General features: G+C 42.7%; 1 protein-coding gene across 1 annotated transcript in view; it reads right to left on the bottom strand.

The window, feature by feature from the left end:
* The window catches only part of LOC126482037 (odorant receptor Or2-like), a 67,453-nt gene that overhangs the window by 25,285 nt on the left and 18,059 nt on the right, over positions 1–24,109 (bottom strand). The window contains exons 3-4 of the mRNA XM_050106010.1: positions 19,531–19,632; positions 14,396–14,551 (exon numbers count right to left, since the gene is read on the bottom strand). Of these exons, the coding sequence (XP_049961967.1) occupies positions 14,396–14,551; positions 19,531–19,632 (258 nt within the window). The remainder of the gene's footprint in view (positions 1–14,395; positions 14,552–19,530; positions 19,633–24,109) is intronic.

A 24,109-nucleotide genomic window follows, 5' to 3' on the forward strand; every position in this document is an offset into this window, starting at 1 on the left:
ACCACAGGCGTCACTGGATGTGGATACGGAGGGGCATGTGATCAGTACACCGCTCTCCCGGCCGTATGTCGATTTACGAGACCGGAGCCGCTACTTCTCAGTCAAGTAGCTCTTCAGTTTGCCTGCCGGCCGGGGTGGCCGAGCGGCTCTAGGCGCTACAGTTTGGAACAGCGCGACCACTACGGTCGCAGGTTCGAATCCTGCCTCGGACATGGATGTGTGTGATGCCCTTAGGTTAGTTAGGTTTAAGTAGTTCTAAGTTCTAGGGGACTGATGACCTCAGAAGTTAAGTCCCATAGTGCTCAGAGCCATTTGAACCATTTTCAGTTTGCCTCAAAAGGGCTGAGTGCACCCCACTTGCCAACAGCGCTCGGCAGACCGGACGGTCAACCATCCAGCCCGACAGCCCTTTACTTTGGTGATCTGACGGGAACCGGTGTTACCACTGCGGCAAGGTCGTTTGCTGACTAAGGCAGCTGCGGTTTCAAAAGCATTTGAGAGGAATTTATTGACACAGGGTGGTCGTGTGGAGAGATTTTTATCGAATAACAGTCCACAGTTTCGATCGCAACGATGGGTGGAAATGTTAAAAAGGCATAGGATAGACCTATTTTCATTTCGTCCTACAGACCTGCTTCCAACCCTGCAGAACGTATTATGTGTGATTTAGGAAGTCTACGTAGGATTTATTGATCGAAGCAGGACATGAGCTGGGACGTTTTCTTGCCAGACTTCCAAGATGTTATGAATGAGTTACCACACAGCTCCACCAAGGTTCCGCCCATCGCGGTACTGAATAACCGGTAACCGCGAGATCGGATGAGAGAAGTAGTTTATTACCCTCCGAGACAAAAGGAACGACGCAAGCACATTGTCAAATAAGCGCTGTCCACCTCAGGGTGGAAGTTACGAAAAATAAGGAAAGGGCAGCCAAGAAAGCGAGGATTAGACAGTTCCAATTAGGACAGAAATTTTTGGTACGTTGTCACCGTCTCCTGAACAAACAAAAAGCGCTCTGCCACAAATTTTTTTCGGTCTATGAAGGACCCACACGAATCCACAGAACGGCGCACGAGAACATGCTGGAACTGGGATCCATGAATAAAGGAAAATCAACTGGTCCCAACCATATCAGCAGTGTCAAGCACTTCACGGAATAAGGAGGAGTTTGTGTGTGGAACAAACAAATGCAGAATTTAAATGCAAACAGGAGGTAATCGGCCTTGCATAATGGCGCAAAAGTCGATGTTACATTATATTTTGTAAGAACGAGTATCATTTAGCTCATATGGAAAACATTTGGTTCATAAATTGTTGCGAACTCAAAAAACAGATTAGTAACTTAGAGAAGTAGTGACTGTTAACTTAGAGTTTTGTGTATTTTCCTTCTGTCATGGTTACTACACTACAGGCCATTAAAATTGCTACACCACGAAGATGACGTGCTACAGACGCAAAATTTAACCGACAGGAAGAAGATGCTGTGATATGCAAATGATTAGCTTTTCAGAGCATTCACACACGGTTGGTGCCGGTGGCAACACCTACAACGTGCTGACATGAGGAAAGTTTCCATCCGATTTCTCATACACAAACAGCAGTTGACCGGCGTTGCCTGGTGAAATGTTGTTGTGATACCTCGTGTAAGGAGGAGCAATGCGTACTATCACGTTTCCGACTTTGATAAAGGTCGGATTGTAGCCTATCGCGATACTGGCGTATCACTTGGCGTGATGGTATGGGGTGACATAGGTTACACGTCTCGGTCACCTCTTGTTCGCATTAACGGCACGTTGAACAGTGGACGTTACATTTCAGATGTGTTACGATCCCTGTAAAACCCTAAATTTCAGCAGGATAATGTACGACCGCATGTTGCAGGTTTTATACGAGCCTTTCTGGATACAGAAAATGTTAGATTGCTGCCCTGGCCAGCACATTCTCCAGATCTCTCACCAATTGAAAACATCTGGTCAATGGTGGCCGAGCAACTGACTCGTCACAATACCAGTCACTGCTCTTGATGAACTGTGGTATCGTGTTGAAGCTGCATGGGCAGCTGTACCTGTACACGCCATCCAAGCTCTGTTTGAGTCAATGCCCAGGCGTATCAAGGCCGTTGTTACGGCCAGAGGTGGTTGTTCTGGGTACTGATTTCTCAGGATCTAAGCACCCAAATTACGTGAGAATGTAATCACATGTCAGTTCTAGTATAATATATTTGTCCAATGAATACCCGTTTATCATATGCATTTCTTCTTGGTGCAGCAATTTTAATGGGCAGCAGTGTATTTATGCAGCAATTAAATTAGTCACAGTCGCTGAAAACATGGTAGGGTTGTAAAAGTTGCCGAGGTATTGTAAAAGAAGTGAACAGTTACTATATAAGGTAGGTAACATGATTTTTAAGGAAGAAATGAATGTGAAGATCGGAGAAGTAAGTAGACGGCAATAGGAAGGCGAAAGACGGTTATTTTTTGTGATAAGGGGGTATAACGTGGAGAAGGTTTCTGCTACCTAAAGTATCAAGAGCGGCTATGCGCTTGATGTTCCATAGGGCTGTTCTTAGAATGTAGGGATGTGGAATTGATGTTTATGGTATTAAGGTAGAGGCCAAGGTTGCATTTGGACAGAGATTAACGGACTGGAAAGACTGGGAGGGGGATGGCGAGGAGCGTTTGCACCAGAATATAGGTAGGGAAGGAAAGAAGGGTTATGTAGGCCATGCCAACGTACGTTTCTACTAAATGTTAAAGGAATATGGGAGGAAAGAAGTTGGGTGTTCAAGCGTAAGCACAAGCGCCAGAACGAAGATGAAGATTGCAAGGGAAGAGAAGGCGGTGAGACGTCGTCGGCCAATGGTGCGCTGATTAATACAGCACCACGACAGAAGCGGCCTCTACAAGAAGGGAATATAAGCGCCGCTCCTACCAGCCTCGGCCTCACAGTATTAACACAGTACCAGACCAGGACTCGCAGACCAGCTCAGTACTGGCACAGTACAAGGAGAGCACTACGATATCACTGACGTGTGCTCCATACCAAATGCTTACATGGGCCTTGTATAGATGAAACGACTTTGATTGTTTACTTGTCGCCCATCGCTTGCGACACCATTGAAATTTCAAAGTTAATTATCGTCTATATTCTTTACAGTAATAAAAATTATTAATGTGATTTGCTTGAATTGTTGTATAGCATTCCGGAAACGATGCATCCTTAGGCACCCTATACGAGAAGGGTGGAAGGGACCCCACATTTGGCGACGAGGTCTTAAAACCGAACTCCGCACCTGACGGACAGGGGATTTTTTTTTTTGCTGGTGCCTTAATTCTCTCTTGTCTTTTCTTAGCAGGGGCGTTTCATTGACTTAACAGTTTCTTGTCGTTTTTTCTAAGCAGTGTTTTCAGGCAGGTGCTGCAGAAAATTTTGCTTTTTTTGCTTGCTTGCCTTGTCTTTTTGTTGAATTTATGTATTCCTACATGCCCCTCACCCCCTGCTCAGGCGCCACAGCCACAAGCGTTAGATGCGACTTTCCTTTGTCGGATATGTTTCCGATGCATCAAATATCCAGTTGTTCTCAGTTTATCATACACATCTTTTAATGTACGACGTGTAGGGTGAGTACGTTGAGGATATCTTTCAGCGTATAAGTCTCTAGCTCTCACTGAACTACGTCGGTATTCTCCGTAAATGAGAAGCATATGGAATTGTTCTTCAAAGGAATACATCATTCACATTCTCTTGATTCGACGATACTGGTCTTACCGTTCCTATTAATGTTGTATTGCGAAACCGTTGAATGGTGTTTGCATTCTAGATTCCTCATGGCCGCCGATGGCGTAGTTTGACGTTGACCAAAACAACTCTGCAGGCGGCAGCGGAAGAGAAGCAACGACGTGAGTTGGCATCACATGAAATGAAGCTAAACGACTCCATAAAGTGAAATCATTGCTAACTTTGTGCGACACTGTGAACTGTAGGCTCAAAAAACAGCACATCCGGTTAGCCATTCCAGTATCTCATGCCATACTTACTTTCCTGCACCATATCATTATGAATACCTCATACAACTACACTCTTCACTCGTACATCCAAGATGCAACAACTCATAGAGCTTCTTAATTAATAGGTTAAAAGGAATGCCAGCCAACACAAGACCTCTCCTTATAGAGGGTGGAGTACTGCAGTCCAGTTGACTAAGAAGAATGTGTATGCTACTGCTACGTGCTACTGAGAACCTGACTCCTCGGTAATGAGGCATGAGTATGACCATGCCAGCTGTCACTAATAGGTGAGGATGTGATGGAGAACGGCAGCAATGGTGACTAGTTTCTCGTCGGCAAGAAGCCAGGACAATGTTACGCCTATTCGCCGAGCGACTTGATTTTCACCCCCCCTCCCCCCCCCTAGCCCCTCACCCACCCACCCACCCATACAGACAAGCTGGAATGAATACATTGTCCACATAATAACTGTGTTATCCCTTAGTATCCAAAAGTACAGAAAAAAATTGTCCTGTATGTTGTGTGTCATCTCTAATTCAGTGTAGGAGAGTGAATTTTGTGAATTTAATATATATATATATATATATATATATATATATATATATATATATATATATAGTATATATATATATAGATTAAAACTGAAGAAACTGCAAAAAGGTGGGAATTTAAGGAGATGGGACCTGGATAAACTAAAAGAACCAGAGGTTGTACAGAGATTCAGGGAGAGCATAAGGGAGCAATTGACAGGAATGGGGGAAATAAATACAGTAGAAGAAGAATGGGTAGCTTTGAGGGATGAAGTAGTGAAAGCAGCAGAGGATCAAGTAGGTAAAAAGACGAGGGCTAGTAGAAATCCTTGGGTAACAGAAGAAATATTGAATTTAATTGATGAAAGGAGAAAATATAAAAATGCAGTAAGTGAAACAGGCAAAAAGGAATACAAACGTCTCAAAAATGAGATCGACAGGAAGTGCAAAATGGCTAAGCAGGGATGGCTAGAGGACAAATGTAAGGATGTAGAGGCCTATCTCACTAGGGGTAAGATAGATACCGCCTACAGGAAAATTAAAGAGACCTTTGGGGATAAGAGAACGACTTGTATGAATATCAAGAGCTCAGATGGAAACCCAGTTCTAAGCAAAGAAGGGAAAGCAGAAAGGTGGAAGGAGTATATAGAGGGTCTATACAAGGGCGATGTACTTGAGGACAATATTATGGAAATGGAAGAGGATGTAGATGAAGATGAAATGGGAGATACGATACTGCGTGAAGAGTTTGACAGAGCACTGAAAGACCTGAGGCGAAACAAGGCCCCCGGAGTAGACAATATTCCGTTGGAACTACAGACGGCCTTGGGAGAGCCAGTCCTGACAAAACTCTACCATCTGGTGAGCAAGGTGTATGAAACAGGTGAAATACCCTCCGACTTCAAGAAGAATATAATAATTCCAATCCCAAGGAAAGCAGGTGTTGACAGATGTGAAAATTACCGAACTATCAGCTTAATAAGTCACAGCTGCAAAATACTAACGCGAATTCTTTACAGACGAATGGAAAAACTAATAGAAGCGGACCTCGGGGAAGATCGGTTTGGATTCCGTAGAAATGTTGGAACACGTGAGGCAATACTAACCTTATGACTTATCTTAGAAGAAAGATTAAGAAAAGGCAAACCTACGTTTCTAGCATTTGTAGACTTAGAGAAAGCTTTTGACAACGTAACTGGAATACTCTCTTTCAAATTCTGAAGGTGGCAGGGGTAAAATACAGGGAGCGAAAGGCTATTTGCAATTTGTACAGAAACCAGATGGCAGTTATAAGAGTCGAGGGACATGAAAGGGAAGCAGTGGTTGGGAAGGGAGTAAGACAGGGTTGTAGCCTGTCCCCGATGTTGTTCAATCTGTATATTGAGCAAGCAGTAAAGGAAACAAAAGAAAAATTCGGAGTAGGTATTGAAATTCATGGAGAAGAAATAAAAACTTTGAGGTTCGCCGATGACATTGTAATTCTGTCAGAGACAGCAAAGGACTTTGAAGAGCAGTTGAACGGAATGGACAGTGTCTTGAAAGGAGGATATAAGATGAACATCAACAAAAGCAAAACGAGGATAATGGAATGTAGTCAAATTAAATTGGGTGATGCTTGAGGGGATTAGATTAGGAAATGAGACACTTAAAGTAGTAAAGGAGTTTTGCTATTTAGGGAGTAAAATAACTGATGATGGTCGAAGTAGAGAAGATATAAAATGTAGACTGGCAATGGCAAGGAAGTCGTTTCTGAAGAAGAGAAATTTGTTAACATCGAGTATAGATTTAAGTGTCAGGAAGTCGTTTCTGAAAGTATTTGTATGGAGTGTAGCCATGTATGGAAGTGAAACATGGACGATAAATAGTTTGGACAAGAAGAGAATAGAAGCTTTCGAAATTTGGTGCTACAGAAGAATGCTGAAGATTAGATGGGTAGATCACATAACTAATGAGGAAGTATTGAATAGGATTGGGGAGAAGAGAAGTTTGTGGCACAACCTGACCAGAAGAAGGGATCGGTTGGTAGGACATGTTCTGAGGCATCAAGGGATCACCAATTTAGTATTGGAGGGCAGCGTGGAGGGTAAAAATCGTAGGGGGAGACCAAGAGATGAATACACTAAGCAGATTCAGAAGGATGTAGGTTGCAGTAGGTGCTGGGAGATGAAAAAGCTTGCACAGGATAGAGTAGTATGGAGAGCTGCATCAAACCAGTCTCAGGACTGAAGACCACAACAACAACAACATATATATATATATATATATATATATATATATATATATTGGTGAATGTTCCTTTTCAGCAAGACTGTTCTGGAATTCTTTGTAAAGCTTTATGTAATTTATTTGTTTTAACATTATGTAATTCAATTATTTCTCAATATTATGCAATATGATGTACTTCCAAATTTATTATTATGAGTTTTTGTAATTGTTGTATATGCTTGATTTGTTGCAAAGCTGAGAACCTCAACGTACTACTTTTTGGATTTCTTTGTAAACTACTAGCATATTTATGAATTCACCTGAGACGTTCACTTTATAAGAAATGTTTTGATGCTGTGTTTTATAATGTATAGTTATTGTGTAATTGATTGCTTCTCTCATTTGTTCATACTTAATTTTAAGTAAAAATGTTTGAATGGAAATGATAGGTGAAGTGTGTGGACCTTACGAAAATTTTGGTTCCCTTGTAAACTAACATTTAGAGGGTACCATCATATTGATAGGGAATAGTGAACAGAAGATATTGTAACTGAGTACAATCTTTCCCGAATTAAGTATGATCCTGTTTGTTTTTTAGTGAAGAAAACTGGACTGACTTGCTCTTCAGGCTGTTTAATTCTTGTAGCTGTTGCCATCCTGAAACTAAACTACGCAAGGCTTTCAACATACGTAGGTACCTTCTGCAAATCAGACAGCAATGAGGGTGGTTGTCGTAGGGATGAATGTGATAGTAAACACTGTGCTTTCACTTATAGGTTGGCAGTGCGTCCCATCCCATAGTTCTAGTCAGTTTTGTTTCGAGTTACCCAACCTATAGTTTATGAAAATGCCCATTCTCAGTATAAAAATAAACTGCAATTTCCTCACATATTTCGTTCCAAATCCAAGTAATTCTCGTTTCACTAGATATCGATGACTCTTAAATATTACATTATTTAGTTGAAAAATCTGTAGTTGCTTCATATTACGCTCGATGAGGAGGTTTCACAAATTAATTATATAGCGAAATACTCTCGTCTATGCATAGTATCATTTGCCAAAATCTTGTTTCATTATATGAAGCCGTTTACGAGATACAATGAATTTTGTGAATGTTTGTTTCTAGCTTTTTCACTGGCGCGAGGGTTCGGTATGAACTTCCTTATATATGATCCATTTTCTCGAGACTCGTAATAGAGAGTAATATCGAAAAAATGGTTCAAGTGGCTCTGACCACAATGGGACTTAACTGCTGTGGTCATCAGTCCCCTAGAACTTAGAACTACTTAAACGTAACTAACCGAAGGACATTCGAACTTGCGACCGTAGCGGTCGCTCGGTTCCAGACTGTAGCGCCTAGAACCGCTCGGCCACTCCGGCCGGCAAAGTAATATCATCCAAAGTTTAAATTTATACACAGAAACATAGGACCTAAATTCGTAACATCTACTTTCCACGGCAAACTTTCCGAAATTATTGCAGTTGTTGTTGTTGTTGTTGTGGTCTTCAGTCCTGAGACTGGTTTGATGCAACTCTCCATGCTACTCTATCCTGTGCAAGCTCCTTCATCTCCCAGTACCTACTGCAACCTACATCTTTCTGAATCTGCTTAGTGTATTGATCTCTTGGTCTCCCTCTACGATTTTTACCCTCCACGCTGCCCTCCAATGCTAAATTTGTGATCCCTTGATGCCTCAAAACATGTCCTACCAACCGATCCCTTCTTCTAGTCAAGTTGTGCCACAAACTTCTCTTCTCCCCAATCCTATTCAGTACCTCCTCATTAGTTACGTGATCTACCCATCTAATCTTCAGCATTCTTCTGTAGCACCACATTTCGAAAGCTTCTATTCTTTTCCTGTCCAAACTGGTTATCGTCCATGTTTCATTTCCATACATGGCTACACTCCATACAAATACTTTCAGAAACGACTTCCTGACACTTAAATCTATACTCGATGTTAACAAATTTCTCTTCTTCAGAAACGACTTCCTTGCCATTGCCAGTCTACATTTTATATCTTCTCTACTTCGACCATCATCAGTTATTTTACTCCCTAAATAGCAAAACTCCTTTACTATTTTAAGTGTCTCATTTCCTAATCTAATCCCCTCAGCATCACCCAATTTAATTTGACTACATTCCATTATCCTCGTTTTGCTTTTGTTGATGTTCATCTTATATCCTCCTTTCAAGACACTGTCCATTCCGTTCAACTGCTCTTCAAAGTCCTTTGCTGTCTCTGACAGAATTACAATGTCATCGGCGAACCTCAAAGTTTTTATTTCTTCTCCATGAATTTCAATACCTACTCCGAATTTTTCTTTTGTTTCCTTTACTGCTTGCTCAATATACAGATTGAACAACATCGGGGACAGGCTACAACCCTGTCTTACTCCCTTCCCAACCACTGCTTCCCTTTCATGTCCCTCGACTCTTATAACTGCCATCTGGTTTCTGTACAAATTGCAAATAGCCTTTCGCTCCCTGTATTTTACCCCTGCCACCTTCAGAATTTGAAAGAGAGTATTCCAGTTACGTTGTCAAAAGCTTTCTCTAAGTCTACAAATGCTAGAAACGTAGGTTTGCCTTTTCTTAATCTTTCTTCTAAGATAAGTCGTAAGGTTAGTATTGCCTCACGTGTTCCAACATTTCTACGGAATCCAAACCGATCTTCCCCGAGGTCCGCTTCTATTAGTTTTTCCATTCGTCTGTAAAGAATTCGCGTTAGTATTTTGCAGCTGTGACTTATTAAACTGATAGTTCGGTAATTTTCACATCTGTCAACACCTGCTTTCTTTGGGATTGGAATTACTATATTCTTCTTGAAGTCTGTGGGTATTTCGCCTGTCTTATACATCTTGCTCACCAGATGGTAGAGTTTTGTCATGACTGGCTCTCCCAAGGCCATCAGTAGTTCTAATGGAATGTTGTCTACTCCCGGGGCCTTGTTTCGACTCAGGTCTTTCAGTGCTCTGTCAAACTCTTCACGCAGTATCTTATCTCCCATTTCATCTTCATCTACATCCTCTTCCATTTCCATAATATTGTCCTCAAGTACATCGCCCTTGTATAGACCCTCTATATACTCCTTCCACCTTTCTGTCTTCCCTTCTTTGCTTAGAACTGGGTTGCCATCTGAGCTCTAGATATTCATACAAGTCGTTCTCTTCTCTCCAAAGGTCTCTTTAATTTTCCTGTAGGCAGTATCTATCTTACCCCTAGTGAGACAAGCCTCTACATCCTTACATTTGTCCTCTAGCCATCCCTGCTTAGCCATTTTGCATTTCCTGTCGATCTCATTTTTGAGACGTTTGTATTCCTTTTTGCCTGCTTCATTTACTGCATTTTTATATTTTCTCCTTTCATCAATTAAATTCAATATTTCTTCTGTTACCCAAGGATTTCTATTAGCCCTCGTCTTTTTACCTACTTGATCCTCTGCTGCCTCAGAGCTACCCATTCTTCTTCTACTGTATTTCATTCCCCCATTCCTGTCAATTGTTCCCTTATGCTCTCCATGAAACTCTCTACAACCTCTGGTTCTTTCAGTTTATCCAGGTCCCATCTCCTTAAATTACCGCCTTTTTGCAGTTTCTTCAGTTTCAATCTGCAGTTCATAACCAATAGATTGTGGTTAGAATCCACATCTGCCCCTGGAAATGTCTTCCAATTTAAAACCTGGTTTCTAAATCTCTGTCTTACCATTACGTAATCTATCTGATACCTTTTAGTATCTCCAGGATTCTTCCAGGTATACAACCTTCTTTCATGATTCTTGAACCAAGTGTTAGCTATGATTAAGTTATGCTCTGTGCAAAATTCTACAAGGCGGCTTCTTCTTTCATTTCTTCCCCCCAATCCATATCCACCTACTATGTTTCCTTCTCTCCCTTTTCCTATTGACGAATTCCAGTCACCCATGACAATTAAATTTTCGTCTCCCTTCACTACCTGAATAATTTCTTTTATCTCGTCATACATTTCATCAATTTCTTCACCATCTGCAGAGCTAGTTGGCATATAAACTTGTACTACTGTAGTAGGCATGGGCTTTGTGTCTATCTTGGCCACAATAATGCGTTCACTATGCTGTTTATAGTAGCTAACCCGCACTCCTATTTTTTTATTCATTATTAAACCTACTCCTGCATTACCCCTATTTGATTTTGTATTTATAACCCTGTAATCACCTGACCAAAAGTCTTGTTCCTCCTGCCACCGAACTTCACTAATTCCCACTATATCTAAGTTTAACCTATCCGTTTCCCTTTTTAAATTTTCTAACCTACTGCCCGATTAAGGGATCTGACATTCCACGCTCCGATCCGTAGAATGCCAGTTTTCTTTCTCCTGATAACGACGTCCTCTTGAGTAGTCCCCGCCCGGAGATCCGAATATTTAACCCAAGAGGACGCCATCATCATTTAATCATACAGTAAAGCTGCATGTACTCGGGAAAAATTACGGCTGTAGTTTCCCCTTGCTTTCTTGCAGTAGTTTACTTAATCCTGAATTATCATAATAAATATTAGCAAAATTATAGGCAGTTCATCATGAAGCTGACGAATAAAGTTATAAGATTTTTTTTACTGAACAGCTTCTTTACAATCGTTTGAGAAAGATTACAGTCTTAATGGCTTGCGCGCCCTGCCGTTCACAGGGTCAAGACAGCCAGCTAGCTTCCACGCCGAATCATACACCGTGTGGAGCGTTCAGCAAGGGAGGTAGCTGTCACCCCCAAGGGCTGGCCAGCAGCCATGCAAGCCATCTAGCAAACTTGTGGGGAACCTTATTCTCTGGGAGATGGGCTTAACACGCTTACTGGCATGCCAGTTGACTTAGGACCGCAGTGCGGAGTGGCTGCGCGGTTATAGACGCCATCTCACGAATCGCGCGGCCCCTCCCGCCGGAGGGTCGAGTCCTCCCTCGGGCATGACTGTATGTGTTGTCCTTACCGTAATTTAGTACAAGCAGTATGTAATTCTAGGGACCACTGACCTCAGGAGTTTGGCCCCTTAGGAATTGAAACATTATTGAACTTATAAGCTTATATTTCGCACGGGGACCATAATAACAAAATGAGACACCATGATGATCTTTTCTTTATTGGTGCTAAAGTCATAATACGCTGAGGTGACAAAAGTCATGAGATAGCGATATTCACATATGCAGATGGCGGTAGTATCGCTTATGCAGGTTATAAAAGGGTAGTGGAGTGGTGGAGCTGTCAACCTAAGTAAGATTTCGCGCCTTTCTGAGGTCTTCTCCATCCTCGATTATCCCCACTTTGATTATTTTCTTTTCACCACCGTCATGGAACGCGCCGATACCTCAGTCGCTCGACTTGCTCCTAGTCTCCAGTACTTGGGGCAGTTGCCCCCTCCGACATCAACACTCCAAACACAGCATACGACATTAAACTTATCCTACAGTCCAAATGAAACAAGGTCCCTGGTCGCGACTGTGTCACCTACCGCCACCTTAGAGAAATCTCCTTCACCTTCCTGACTGTCCTTGCCAGTCTCTATAACGTCATCCTCTCTACCGGCTTCTACCCCGACCTGTGGAAGACTTTCTGCGTCCTCTTATTCCTCAAACCCAACCCAACAAACCCATCTGCCACACCTCTGTCTTCAGTAAGGTCTTCGAATCCTTCCTCTCCCATCTTATCCATCAGCACCTTACTCAACACCACATCCTCCCCCTTATCCAGTGTGGCTTCCAATCAGCCTCCTCCACTGACGACCAACTCCTTAGCCTCGTCCACCTTCTCTCCCTCCAGCTTAACTCCCGTCTTTCCGCCATTTTTGTTTCCTTCGACCTCCAAAATGCCTATGGTTGCCTATGGCGTCCTGGTCTCCTGTTTAAACTCCAAACCTACGCTCTGCCTATGAATTTTGTTTATCTGGTCGCTTCCTTCCTCTCACGCCGTCATTCCTACATCACCCTCCACAACACCGACTCCTGTGTCTTTTATCCCACTGCTGGCATCCCCCAGGGCTCCGTCCTCTCCCCTCTCCTCTACCTCCTGTACACTGCTGATATATTCACGTTCTACAATATGCTGATGACACCGCCTTCCTGGGACTCTATCCTACCTTTCAATCGTCCCAATGCACCCTTCAAACCCACCTCGACCAGTTCACCACTTAGTGAAACCAGTGGTTCCTTCGTCTCAACCCCTCCAAAACCCAGGCAATCATCATAGGCCGCACCACCCGCTCCTTCTGTCTCCACGATTTCTACCTCACCATTTATGATCAGCCCATCCAGCTCACCCCAACCCTGAGATACCTCGGCCTCACCTTTGACCGTCACCTCACCTGGACCCCTCACAGACTGACCCTCCAGCAGAAAGCTCATTCCCAACTCCACCTCCTGAAACTCCTGTCTGCCTGGACATGGGGATTGCATCTTTCCACCATCCTCCACACCCGCAAATCCCTCATCCTTCCTATCCTCTGTTATGCCAGCGTTGCCTGGATCTCTGCCCCCCCCCCCCCACTTTTACAAGGCCCTCCAAATCCTCAAATGCCATGCACTCCACCTTACCTTCCTTCCCCACATGACTCCTGTATGACCTCATCCCCTTCCCCCACCTCCTCCTTTTCCACCAACATCTCCGCATCCTTTCCACTGTCCACAGGCTTGATTTCCCTCACCCCCTGGTTTCCTCCGTCCTCTCCACCCCCCATTCGTTGCTGTGCCTCTATCGCTGTATCCCTGCCTCTCTCCACCTCCACAACCTCCATCTCCTTCATCAGGGCAATTTCCAACACCTCCCCCTCCCAGATGTTGAACCACGTCATGACATCAACTCTTCCTTCCAACTGTAACCTGGCCTTGATCCCTCCCCTCCACAGGGCCCCCCTTTTCCTCTCTCCTCCTTCTCCCATAGTGGATTTTCCTCCTTTCCCTCAGAGTCCCCGCATCCCCTCCTCAACTGTCCCTCTCACGTTCTTCCCTCCCTAGCCCTCATCGACGCGCCCCTGCTTGTCACCCCCCTCTCCACCCCTCCTTACCTTCTTCTCTTCTTCCCTTCTCCCTCATCTCCATGTCCCTGGCAGATCCTGTGTTTGCTCATCGTCATCAGTGTGCTACGTCAGTGTTGTGATTGGTGCTGTTCTCCTGTGCGTCCAGAGCTGTGATTTTAATTGTGTGTTGGACTTGGACATAGTGTTACTGACAGTGATAGTTATGCGCTACGCCGTCCATCGCTACTTTTATGCTCCATCCATACATCACCTTGTATTCTTTTAATTGTCCCAGTGTGAGGGTTTCTGTGTGCAATACTTTTTTAAGTTTTTTGTCTCCATTTTACAGACGCCCCCTTTTTGAGAGAGAGAGAGAGAGAGAGAGAGAGTGAGAGAGAGAGGTTTAGTGCACACTAGTCTTAAATTCACCACTGTAGTGGAAAATTGTATTACTATATGCGGCATCAAGACTGTAAGCGCTGTATTGCGGCATGTGGAGTATGTCTGTACACGTAAATCATGATGATATTATATAGGTAGAGGTAGATTGTTTGGATGTTAAATCATCACGGAAAAAGGAATACAAGTTGGTTACAACATGCAATAAAGATCTCGCGATGGAGAGATTATGCACCAATAGCCAAAACAGTCAACAGTGTGAAGAGTAGAATTTACCGAGAGGAAGGTGCCCCTCTGAATAGGGTAGATCCCGCCGGCGGTGAGCGTCAACGGCCTCTGCCCGCGAACCATGACCAGCAGTAGCTTCTTCTGAAAGCTGATGTTGGTGTCTGGCCAGTCGCAGCTGTACGCAGCCATGGACACAAGCTCCCCCTAAAAGCAAGAAAATACGGCAATTTTTCTTTTCTTAGGGAAGGGGGCACGAATTAAGTCGCTACAATGCACATCAAATGTACAAAAGCTTAAAAAATCATAAATTTATACGTTCCGCTAAAATCAAATTCTCTTTCACTCATTCTCGGTCACAGTCATCGATACAATCGTACTATCACCTAGGCTGTAAAAACTGTAAACATTGTCTTCGCTGTAAGCGCCCCAAATTAGAGTACAATAACAGCGAAATAGTTGAAATAAAACTCAATTTATTGTAGGCCTATAAGAGGCGAACAAAAAGTGTCAGTTTGAGGGCACTTCTGCAGCATACATACAACGCAGCATGACTCCGATGGAGGTATATAAGCACTGACATGCAAGGGGTTAGTGTGTCATTGTTGTCTTTCCGACGCGTGTACGGTAGCTGCAGCGACGCGAACAATGGGGAATTCATTACCAAATGTTTCCAAACAGGAACAACATGCTATTGTTCTGTTCTTGGCTGCCGAAGGGCACATATCGGTAGACATCCAGCGGAGAAAGAAGAATGTGTATGAGGCAGCAAGTCTGCAGAAAAATAACACTATGGAATGGTGCGCCAGTGGTGCTGTTGCTTCAGGGCAACGCACCTCCTCATAAAGCAAATATCGTAACGCAGAAGTCACGCCAACTGAAGTATGACACACCCCCGAGCACACGCCCTGTAGTGTGATCTCTTCTCATGCGATTATCATGCCTTCGGTCCCTTAAAAAGGCTCTGAAGGGTCGACGATTTTTCTCGAAAGAGGATGTGCAGCAGGCCGTTACGGACTTCTCCATGCAGCAGGACACTGTTTTACCAAATGGGTCACTTCAAGCTGGTGCGTCGGTGGGATGATGGCATTAGTGCTCACAGTGATTTTTCCTGGTTGGCCTAACGAAAAAAATGTTCAAATGTGTGTGAAATCTTATGGAACTTAACTGCTAAGGTCATCAGTCACTAAGCTTACACACTACTTAACCTAAATTGTCCTAAGGACAAGCACACACACACCCATGCCGGAGGGAGGACTCGAACCTCAGCCGGGATCAGACGCACAGTCCATTGGCCTAACGATTCTAGACTCTACGGCCTTTTTGATCGCTCCTTATAGTCGGTTTATTTCTTAAAAGAAACAATAAATCTCTACGAAACACCCACATCGACAAAATATTAAAAACTACCCTTCAAGAATTTAAGAAGCGAGTTAAATAGTCGCAGAATTTTAAAAGCCGTACCACATTCATTTCATCACTAATCCGAATAGAAGCACTTCAACTGGTAAACTATCATCTGCACTCTTTCCTCATAATGAAATACAGTACACTGAAATGGAGTCTACTGAAATTTATGCGCCACAAACACCATACATTGGTAACGAAATTGCATTGCCTGCATTATTCTGATGACGATGCACAACGTGTGATCTGTGCGGGAATACATATCATGGATGTGCTAGTACAGATCGTAGACGTATGGAAGTTTGGGTTTGGCCGTGAGTCGTGCAAGTATAGCTGAATGGTAGGGCGATTGGTCGCGATAAGCAGGAAATCCGGGTTCGAGTCCCGGTCTGGCACAAGTTTTCATTGTCATTCCATTCTACAGCTGATGGTGGTCATTATTTGCAATTGCGAATTCATCTGATGTGGTACATTGATAAGTCCTCTATCTGGACCACAAAGCCGTTTGTCATCACACGTTGTCCCGTCGGTAGGCTAATGAGAAAGATCTCAGATTTTCTGAGTCCGGAAGGATATATGTCAGAGTACAGCTTCATTTTTCCCAGCTTATTGTCCACCACTTCCAGACACACTTCGTTTCGCTAAAACATGACCCCGTTGAACAGCGAAGTGACAAGATGTACGGTGATGGTAGATCGAGCTACGGTAATTTTAGCACTTGCTTCCTTGACTCCCCCATATAGTAATCTTTTTCCTGAATTCCGACGAGCCCTGTTATACAAAAAAAATTACCCTCCCTCCTACAGAAATTTATCTGAGGAGGTTTAATTTCCTCACAAAAATTCTTAACTGGAACAACTGCAATCCAGGCTGCACGTGATTCTTACAGTCTCATCACAACCTATACTCGATCAGAACCTCGAAAAAGGGGCCATAAATGTAAAAAAAATGTTCGGAGTTCAGAAGTTTCGTGTAATCATGGGACTGTTGAGTACCGGTCTTAGAAGCAGCCAGTTGTTACTTCCCGAAGCTGAACTGCAGGTTCAACGCGGCATTCATTTGTGAGCCGTGCACCGGACTAGCCGGGCTGGAAGATCACTGCGTCGTTTGGATGAAATGTTTTTGTCAGCGAAATCAGACATTTTCTAAGGGGTATTCCACGAGTTTTGTACTTAATTAATTATTTATCAATTAACTATTGGCTTTTGTTAATTCGCTTCTTACCGGAATGAAAGCTAGAAAACTGTAAAATGCGAGAGAAAAAAAGGATAATTTTCTAATTCCACGACATTTCGGCTTTTTACAGTCCGTCTTTAAGTAATATTTACTATGTATTATCTCCGTGAATCAGCCTTATAATCCAGCTTCTAGCCGCAACTCCGTCTTTGGACTATTTTTTTAAGCGACAGTTGCAAAATGCCGTTATTTACTCTGAGAAAATGAAAACTGATGTCGAAAAGTTTCGAAGCTACGTTGTTGCAACAGCCACGCATTATGCCAAAGAGCACTAATGGTGCAATTTTCCAACAGGGGTCCATAGACTGTTGATTTACAATTTTACCAATAGGCCAGCTGCTGGAAGATGCACAGGAATGAACAAACAGGTTAATAAGGCAATATCGTCTAAACTTTGCGCGTGAAAAATATGAAGGATGCTTTCCGGAGAATTCTAGCAACAAGCAATCCTTATAATTCTTCTTTGTGGAAATCATCTCCAAGGAAAGTGAAAACTTTGTCGTAGGAAGCTGTTGCCCTATTGGTGCCTACTGCAGACGATTACGAGGGACAAGATGGTGCGGGTGATGAAGGCCACAAAAATGTCGAAGAGGAGGAACATGAAGAAGGAAATGAAGATGTAGAAAGAGGAAGAACAAGAAGCCCAAGAGGAAGAAGATTAAGGAAACTTAGAGAACTTTCAGTTTTTGTTACCAATATATATTTTCTGTAATAAAGAGAACAACAGAGCAATTTCATAGTAAAGTTTGCCATTAAAATTGTAAGCGAAAACATTTTCTGTCGACTTCATTAATTTTTTCCATATTATTGTCGCAATATTGTATCCGTCATTTTGAATTTTTCAATTTTGATACAAAAATACAAGGTGTACAACTTCGCTTCCGCCGTTTTTCCCCCAACATTTGAGGCTTTAATGAAACAAATTGGTTACACATGTATCATTCAAAGTATTTTCCATCGCTGGCCACTACTTTCTCCCATCTTTCGAGCAGTGTACGAATCCCACGTCGAAAAAATTGTTCATCTTTTGAAGCGATCCACGAATCGATCAATTTGTGACTTCTTCATGAGATCGGAGCGTTGGTCAGTCAGGCCATGCGCCATAGATCGAAATAGTTGATAGAGGGAGCAGTGTCTGGAGAATACGGCGGGTAGGGTAGGGCTTCCCATTTTAACGTTTCCAGGTGCGTTTTGACCTCTTTTGCAACATGGGATCGAGCGTTGTCGTGCTGCAAAATCACTTCACGGTGTCTTCAGCTGTATTGCGGCCGTTTGTTTTTTAATGCTCTGCTCAAATGCATTAATTACGTTCGATAACGAGCACCTGTGATTGTTTCACTTGGTTTTAACACCACGTAGTACACGACGAGCTAGTGCCACCAAATGCAGAGAATGATCTTGGAGCCGTGGATATACGGTTGGGTCGTCGACGTGGAAGCATGGCAGGGATATCCCCACGATTTTTTGCGTTTCGGGTTATCGTAATGAACCCATTTTTCGTTCCCGGTCACACTGCGATGCAGATATCCCTCCCATTTTGGCCTCTGAAGTAACTGTTCACAAACACAAAAACGCTGTTCAACGTTTCTTGATTTCAGCTTGCACAGGACCTAAGTTCCTTCTTTCTGAATCATGCCCATAGCTTTGAGACGTTTAGAAATAGCTTACTGTGTCACTCCCACTAATCGTGCCAATTCTTCTTGAGTTTGATGCGAGTCTTCACTCAGCAATGTCTCCAATTCTGCATCTTCGAAAACATTCTCTCTTCCACAACTATCTCGGTCTACGACATTAAAATCACCGTTCTAGAAGCGTTGAAACCACTCACGTCACGTTCTTTCACTGATAGCGTCCTTACCATAAGTACTTGAGAGCATTCGATGAGACTCAGCGGCTGTTTTCTTCGTATTGAAACAAAACAGTAACACCTCCCGCAAATGACGAGAATTAGGGTCGTAAACTGACATTTTCAATCAAGAACAACTTTAGGATGCAGACACAAATCGACTAATGTTTGGATGAGTTTATGTCGACCGAGGTCCAGGCTAACTGGCTCAAAAATGGCTCTGAGCACTATGGGACTCAACTGCTGTGGTCATCAGTCCCCTAGAACTTAGAACTACTTAAACCTAACTAACCTAAGGATATCACACACACCCATGCCCGAAGCAGGATTCGAACCTGCGACCGTAGCAGCAGCGCGGCTCCGGACTGGAGCGCCTAGAACCGCACAGCCACCGCGGCCGGCTCCAGGCTAACTGCCTGACGTCTGCGATCGGTTTATTTCGACCGCTACTTACCGTTGTCGCCACCTACCGGCAAACGGCGGAAGTAGAGTTGTACACCTTGTAGTTATCAGAAGGGTTAGAAATCCCAGTACAGCCATTTTCGCCAATATTGGAGCAATTTTGAAATTTTGGCCAGGTTTGCAGGATTCTAGCAAATTGTGCAGCGTCGTATTAACACAGTGCTCTCCGTGTAGTGCCACTTTTCGTGCTGGAAGGGAGAGAAGAAACAGTTAAGAAGATGAACGTGTGTCTCACCTGCTCCCGCACGCTGTGCGCTCCCACACAGTAGAGCAGCAGCTGCATGCTGACCGCGGGGGCGCACACCAGCACCTTGAGCAGGGCTCCGCTCTCATCACTCTGTGAACACACGGCCGCCCTTCAGCATCTGGAGCGTTGGCAAGGAAGTATTTCTAAGTCATCAGACTTTCGAGTGGTTTCATACTGTCCTCCATATTTTTTCGTATCTTGGGCAAATGTTACGTCTTTACTTAAGAAGGGTAAGATGTCAAACGGGCCGACTTGGAGCAGGAGAGGCATTTTAATTTCCACTGTCTATAATTTTACAAATAAATTCATAAAACCTTGTCAGCATGACTAGGAAGGATTGCGGATTCACAATCAAAGCAGTGGAAGTTCAAAAATACAACAAAATAAATTTTTTACGTGTGAAATTTCATCATTTTTTCACTTATTATTGGCTGCAAAGTGGTTATCTTTACCCGTGATAAGGAATCTGGTACTTCTCGCGATTTTCAGCTACTTTTGCTTTTTACAAACGGAACAACAGCTGAACAGGACTGTAAAGAATATACCTCTACCCAGTCGTGTGTATTGTATCACAATATACACTGGCGCATCCTGGCGTGTATAGTAGAACTACTTGGGCAGGTAAAGTCAGTTTACACAAAGCTGAACAATGCCAATATGTACCAATATGTATGTATATGTATAATAATTATCTGTACAAAACAGTCTCATTATTAAGCGTTATTTGAGCACACTATTTTGTATTCTAACCAATAACTCACATGAATCACTACCGTAGTGCTCCGTTGTAACAGGCAGCCGGTGTTTCCAAACGTATGGGAGCGGGGGTAGGCTATTTTTAGTAATAGAAACTGAGATTGCTAATTTCCTACAGAATTCTTTCAGTGCAGATTTTGTGCCCCTGATTGATTGGCATGAATAATATCACCATCAACTCGTGGGGGACTTAGAAATACGTAATAAGTTGAGTGGTTCTGCTCATTAAGTTTTCAAAGAGTACATAACGACATGTTTCATTGTTGGGTAACACACAACATTTTGTCACTTAAAGGATTAACTGACTGTAAGATAAAAACGTTGTGTTACATATAAAGCCTAGTAAAGTGTTTTTCTTCACTATTTTTATTAAATGTGATAATATCAACTTTAGGCCAGTAACAATATTCAGTAGTGTGCGTCCTCAAAAGCGTAATTCTGACATTTCGAACGCCTCTCGCTCGTGACTACAATTGACGTTTCCTCAGCTGGTGGACGAATCAGCTAAATATCGTATCCTTCGCGTGTACAAATTCTTATCAAGTTCGATTTGCGTTTCTAGCCTACGTCATTGGAAAGACTGTTGTAGAAACGACTAAACGGACAATAAAAGGGCGTTGTACAATGTGCATATCATATTGTAGTTAGGCTATCCCTCAAACAGTTATTCCTACAGTTACACCGAGATGGCGATGAGGTACGTGTCTCCAATTTCACTTCGCGACCCGCCCGGACAGCCAAGTGCGTAAACGAGCCGCTTCCGGGATACGGGGAGAGGAGCCTGACGCGAATGTAACACTGCCTTGCCTCGAAACACAGATACGTGCATAGTTATACTGCACACAGAACAGGGAATTGTCTGAAAATACGACGTTGTACCACTCCTTGAAGATTCCATGCAACAAATGTCATATTGGCGACATGTGCACTATATGCCTGGTTACGCAAACGATCAGCATTTCGGTGAAGCTACACAAAGTAAGCAGGAGTAAGAAAACCAGAATGTATGTAAAAGGAAAGATTAATACGAGCTCCTCCCGCTCAAGGGATGTCTACTGGCCACCGTGCCATCGACTGCCTTGCGGCGTCACGCGGAGCCTCAAAAAGCAACGCAAGACCCCATGTCGCCCACGCTGTTCTGCCACACCTCGACATAGAGGTCATTAGACTGTTAACTCGGCCAGCATAATCTACAGGTCTCATACTGAGTGAAAATGTCTGCTCTTGAGTCTCTGAGAGACTGGCATGCTAACACTTGCTAGTCTCTGTGAGTGATGAACTTTGGAATATAGAATCAAAAGACGTACCTATATGTGACAATAGCCCTCGCAATACCAAAGGGGGATGGGGGGGCGGGGGGTTACTTTATGCCCACCTTTTAAAAACAGTGAAATCTACTAAGAGACTTTATTTTTTAAAATTTTGTAAAAAATGTTTATCGTCTTTAATGAAGTCCTCTTCCAGATTCTATGATTTTTTTGACTCCCCACAACAGTAGTCTTACTCCCCAAATAATAGCATTACGTGACCTTACAACACGTGGACATTATATTTCTCTAGGTTGATAGCAACACTTCCTATGGAGGAATTACAAGCTAACATTACAAACTAATAGGAAACACATATCTCAAGAACTGAAAGATATCTCAAGAGGAGAATTATATTCTACTAAATTTGCTTTCAGTGACACTAGTACTGGAAACATTCCAATGTCAATTGCCCGTGAAAAACCCAGAGGAATCTGCTGTTTGTATCGTCTCAACATTATGACGCTGCAATTGGTTCTCCTACTGACACTAAGGAGAAAGCAGTTATCCATTTATATTATAATGAGACCAAAGGTGGCGTTGACACGTTAGCTCAAATTATGAGGAAATATTCAACTAAGAGGGCTACAAGAAGGTGGCCGCTGTCTGTTTTCTATACTATTGTGGCCATAGCAGCGATAAATAGTTATACACTATTTTTGTTGAACTTCCCGGATTGGAATAGGAAAAAACCTAGTAAGCGACAACTTTTTTTTTCAAGAACTGGGAATACAGCTCACGAAACCATACATTGCAGAAAGGGCTACAAATATTGCAAGATTGCCAAAGCCTGTAGTTTCAAGTACGGAGGGTATTCTCGGACGGAAAATCAAGCAGAAATTCGTACAAAGGAAGCTTATGGAGATAAAGGTAGACGACATTTGTGTGTTAGTGAAAGCCGTTCAAAAGTAGAAAAGTACAACAAAGGGAACAAAACAACAACAATCTGCAACAATTGTAAGAGGTACACATGTGGTAAACACAGCCTAAAAACTGTTGTATGGCCGGCCGGTGTGGCCGAGCGGTTCTAGGCGCTTCAGTCCTGAACCGCGCGTCTGCTACGGTCGCAGGTTCGAATCCTGCGTTGGGCGTGGATGTGTGTGATGTCGTTAGGTTGGTTAGGTTTAAGTAGTTACAAGTTCCAGGGGACTGATGGCCTCAGATGTTAAGTTCCATAGTGCTCAGAGCCATTTGAACCATATTTTGAACTGTTGTATGTTCCAAGGGTGAAGTAGATTTCGAAGAAATTGGTGAATAATTCTTCTCACAAAGAAGTTTTTGTAATATTTTTTCATTTTAGTAAAGTGTAACTCAACAGTACTACAACTACTTTTATTACCAACATTTGTCAAGATAATTAGACTTAGCAAATTTAAACGACTAAGTAAGTGAAAGATATAAAATGCATTTTTGAAAACAATTTTAAAAGAAATATTCAAGTTCTGGATCCTGATTATGCATCAATAGACCTTTCAAAAGTATGTTAATAATGCAATCCAAGAACAATTAATGAATTTTCCTCATTTTTAAAATTTTTTGTGATGGGGTCAACACACATTATCCCGCCCACTCCTTAGTAATACAGGTTACTGAAAATGGCTTGGTATTGCGAGGGTTAAGGTCAGTTCGAATCGATACCCAGACAGGTTCGAGCCACTGTTACTGTGAGAGGAGAAATTTCTGCATACTATTTGCACCCCATGTACTCTCAGATCTACTACAAATTTATTCATGTATTCTTGTCACTATACTGTATACTTACAATAAGTAAAACTTCGTTATTTATTGTCCCTCCTGGTGCTGCAGTTCACTGAACGGCTGTGTGTACAGGGTGACCCAGCTGCTCCTACCTGTGAATTTTTCGTAACCTGCAAGGCCTTCGAAATCCACATGCGAGATCTTCGTACTCTCTCGTTCGCTACGTGCAAACTATCAGCCTTACAGAAAAAAAAATTAACAGGAGATTTTTGTAGGAAATTTAATTTAGTTAAATTATGTATGGGGATACATTTTTGCTAGAGGTCGCAGCTTTCGAATTATTCAAGCAAAACGTACAAAAGTGACCTTCAAATAAGTTTTTCTTGAATAACTCGGAAACTATGGACTCTAGGGGAAACATGTCCCAGTATTAAATAGAACTATTTTAAATTTCCGAGAAAAATCTCCTGTTCATTTTTTCTGTAGGACTAACACTTTGTGCATAGCAAGTGAGAGAATATGCCAATCTCACACATGATTTTTGAAGGCGTTGTGGGCTGCTTAAAACCAATAGGCATGAATAGCTGAATCATTGTATAGAGACCTGAGCGTATGAACATGTGATTTAGATCTATAAAGGAGATGTTTAAGATACTCTACTCATACATTGTTCATACTAACACTTCCATCATACACACACCAAAAGAAGTTTTCCACAACTCTGGTTCCCAGAACTCCTGAAGATAGACGTTGACTGTGGATATTGTATCACAGACACAGTCTCTTTGACTATAAAGAAATGTCAC

Source organism: Schistocerca serialis, chromosome 5, assembly GCF_023864345.2.
Source record: "Schistocerca serialis cubense isolate TAMUIC-IGC-003099 chromosome 5, iqSchSeri2.2, whole genome shotgun sequence".
In the NCBI taxonomy this organism is placed as follows: domain Eukaryota; kingdom Metazoa; phylum Arthropoda; class Insecta; order Orthoptera; family Acrididae; genus Schistocerca; species Schistocerca serialis.